Source organism: Cebus imitator, unplaced genomic scaffold, assembly GCF_001604975.1.
Source record: "Cebus imitator isolate Cc_AM_T3 unplaced genomic scaffold, Cebus_imitator-1.0 Scaffold145, whole genome shotgun sequence".
NCBI classification, from domain to species: domain Eukaryota; kingdom Metazoa; phylum Chordata; class Mammalia; order Primates; family Cebidae; genus Cebus; species Cebus imitator.
Genome location: NW_016107460.1, coordinates 2,631,485 through 2,634,942, shown reverse-complemented (window position 1 = coordinate 2,634,942; position 3,458 = coordinate 2,631,485). Strand labels below are relative to the sequence as shown.

General features: G+C 40.8%; 1 protein-coding gene across 1 annotated transcript in view; it reads right to left on the bottom strand.

Annotated features, from left to right (window-relative positions):
- Positions 1–1,195, bottom strand: part of STOML3 (stomatin like 3) — a 20,355-nt gene extending 19,160 nt beyond the window's left edge. The window contains exon 1 of the mRNA XM_017542494.2: positions 1,005–1,195. Coding sequence (XP_017397983.1) covers positions 1,005–1,056 — 52 coding nt within the window. The 5' untranslated portion in view covers positions 1,057–1,195. The remainder of the gene's footprint in view (positions 1–1,004) is intronic.
- Between the last annotated feature and the right edge of the window lie 2,263 nt (positions 1,196–3,458).

Sequence of the window (3,458 nt, the reverse complement as noted above, 5' to 3'; positions counted from 1 at the left end):
GCAGTGATACAATCTCAGCCCACTAAAGCCTAAACCTCCTGGACTCAAGCGATCCTCCTAACTCAGCCTCCCACTTATCCACAGGCATGCACCACCATGCCTGGCTAAATTTTGTAACTTTTGTAGAGATGGGGTTCTGTCATGTTGCCCAGGCTGGTCTTGAACTCCTGAGCTCAAGTGACTTGCCTGCCTTGGCCTCCCAAAGTGCTGGGATTACAGGCGTGCACCAGTGCACCCAGCCTTGCTTATTCTTTTATGTATTAATAATGTCATATGTGTTCTCTGTTTCTAACATGTAGTATGGCTTTTTTGGCAACATAAGGTATAGAGCACAGGTTAGATCATACACACACACACACACACACACACACAGGCACACCATCATCATTATCATCACTTTCTGGACAAGTTTTTAAACTTTCCAAAGCTCAGTTTTCTTATTTGTAAAATGAGATTCTAAGAGGATTTACCTCAGAATTATTGTAAAATTTTAAAAGATAATGCAAGCAAAATACTTTGTAACGTAATAGTGATTAACAGTAAGGATAGCAAAATACTTTGTAACGTAATAGTGATTAATAGTAAGGATAGAAGTTGGTACTTAGAGGCTTTTATTTTTCTCAGCTTCTCTCCATTTATCAAACATGATGCAGCGCAAACCAACTTTTCTTTTTACTCTCAGCATCATCAGAAGATATTTCAAGTTGGAGAAAAGTCAGCCTCTTCAACGTATCTTTGCTATTTAATACAAAAAGAAGAAATGCAAAGATAATCACCAATTCTATCTAAAATTGAAGGGAAAATAAAGCAAGTTATAGACTGCTGTTCAAGAAGCAAACGAAATCAGCATAAGCAATGAATTCAAAATCCTGAGCTATAAATGAAATTGAAGCCAATTTCTGCAAATATATCTCATGCTTACTCTATACCTCCCTATAATGCTACAACTCCTGCTTTGCCATATGTATATAAAAACAAGCCTAAGACAGGAAAAAGGAACTTACCCACGAAATTCTCTTTTTCCTGCTTCTCAGGTGAAGACACCCCAGAATCCATCTCATTCTTGAGAAGCTTTTATACTTGGCAATTTTTCATGGGTTTGGGGCTGAGCGTGAAGTCCAGACAGCAACTGAGATGTGCTTGGGCGAGGGGAGAGGGGAAGGCATGAGAGAGTGAGAGACATTCCTTCTCTTTAGTGAACTCCCTAAGGAGTCGTTGCCCTGGTGAGGGAAGCCTGGTAACATAAACAAAAAGATTTATTTTATGAGTTCAGAATGCCTTTGCTCACAGAGCAAACTTGAAAGAATATGACCATCTAGGGGTATTGCATCCTGTAAAATATCACTGTGTAATTTTTCTATAGCACTTATATTTCGTAAAACACTTCTATGTACCTTGTGTAATCTTGTGCGATCACTGATTACACAATGACCTGTTTCAAACACAGGGCAAGTGTATCCATCCTCATGTTTCAGATGAGAACATTTAACCCAACTCATTCTACACACTTCATTGAGGGATCTTTTGAAACTCAAATCTGATCGCGTCACCATCCTGCTTAATATAAGTCCAATACTGCCAACGGTCAGTATTGTGAAGACCAAACTCCTAAGTGTCCTACACGACCCTGCTGGTCCGCTCCTCCCTCCCTTGCCAGCCTCACTCAGGTGCCACTCCCTGAAGCAGCTCCTCTGGTCTCCTATCAGTCCCTCCAAAGCTTGACATGTCTTCTTGCCATGGATCTTTGCATGTGTTATCATACGCATAATTATTTGGCTTGTGTCTGTTTCTTCTTCTAGACCAAGAATTGACAAACTGTAGCTTGCCAGCTAAATTTGATCTAACACTTCTTTTTAAAACATAAAGTGTTATTGGAACACAGCATGTCCTTTTATTTATTTATTTTTTTTGAGATAGGATTTCACTCTTCTGGCCAGGCTGGAGTGCAGTGGCACAATCACAGCTCACTGCAATCTCAACCTGCAGGGTTCAAGCAATCTTCCTGCCCCAGCCTCCCCAATAGCTGGGACTATAGGTGCACACCATCATATTTGGCTAATTTAAAAATTTTTTTCTGTAGAAATGTGGTCTTGCTATGTTGCCCAGGCTGGCCTCAAACTCCTGGGCTCAAGTGATCCTTCAGCTTTGGCCTCCCAAACTACCAGGATTGCAGACGTGAGCCACCATGCCTAGCTCTTTAGTTTTTGAATTGTCTATGGTCAATTTTGCATTAAGCCTGTGGATTTGAGTAGTTGTGACACAGACCATACAAGCTGCAAGGCCTAAAATATTTACTGTTTGTCCCTTCACAAACATTTCCATGAGGAGAGTGACTTGGTCTAACATTTCCCATTGCATCTGCAACAATTAGAACATGTGGGCATATGGCTGATTTTCAACAATACTTGCTGAATGAATGAATAAATAATTCACAAATGGAAACAGCTCTCAAACGGCAAAGCCCTTTCTCAAATCCAGATCCTCGGGATCCTGTATTAGGATTCCTTCTTTCATCACACCACCTAGAACCAAGGACAATTTTGTGGGTATTCCAATACTGAGAACGCCAATTTTCTAATTTTCTGATATTCATTTCTCTCATATCAATATCCCGAATACATCTTGTTTTTCTTTTGTATGCTATTATGTTTATTGTGTGGCATTTATTATATTATATTGTGAAAACAAAATAGAAAAAAACTCAAATTTCTCCCTGGCCATCTTGTCTTTTCCAACCACCTGGTTATTTTCTTCTTAGCAACTTCATCTTTAAAATGTTCTCAAGAGGCTCAAGCCTGTAATCCCAGTACTTTGGGAGGCCGAGGCAAAGTGAGGTCAAGAGATCGAGACCATCCTGGCCAACATGGTGAAACCCCATCTCTACTAAAAATACACAAAAAAAATTAGCTGGGCGTGGTGGCGTGCGCCTGTAGTCCCAGCTACTTGGGAGGCTGAAGCAGGAGAATTGCTTGAAGCTGGGAGGTGGAGGCTGCAGTGAGTCAAGATTGTGCCACTGCATTCCAGCCTGGCACCTGGTGACACAGTAAGACTCTGTCTCAAAAAAANAAAAAAAAAAAAAAAAAAAAAAAAAAAAACTTCTCAAGAACAAGAAATAAAAGCTTCTCAAGAATGAGACGGATTCTGGGGTGTCTTCGCCTGAGAAGCAGGATAAAGAGACCTTTATGGGTAAGTTCCTTTTTCCTGTCTTAGATTCCAGCCTCGGCAACATGGTAAAATCCTATCTCTACAAAAATTAGCCAGGGATGGTGGTGTGCACCTGTAGTCCCAGGTGTACTGGAGGCTGAAGTGGGAAGATTGATTGAGCCTGGGAGACAGAGGTTGCAGTGAGCCAAGATGGCACCACTGCACTCCATCCTGGATGACACCACATGACCCCAACTCAAAAAATAAAAATAAATAAAGTAACATATTTTCCAGATTGGGGGTTACTTGTACCA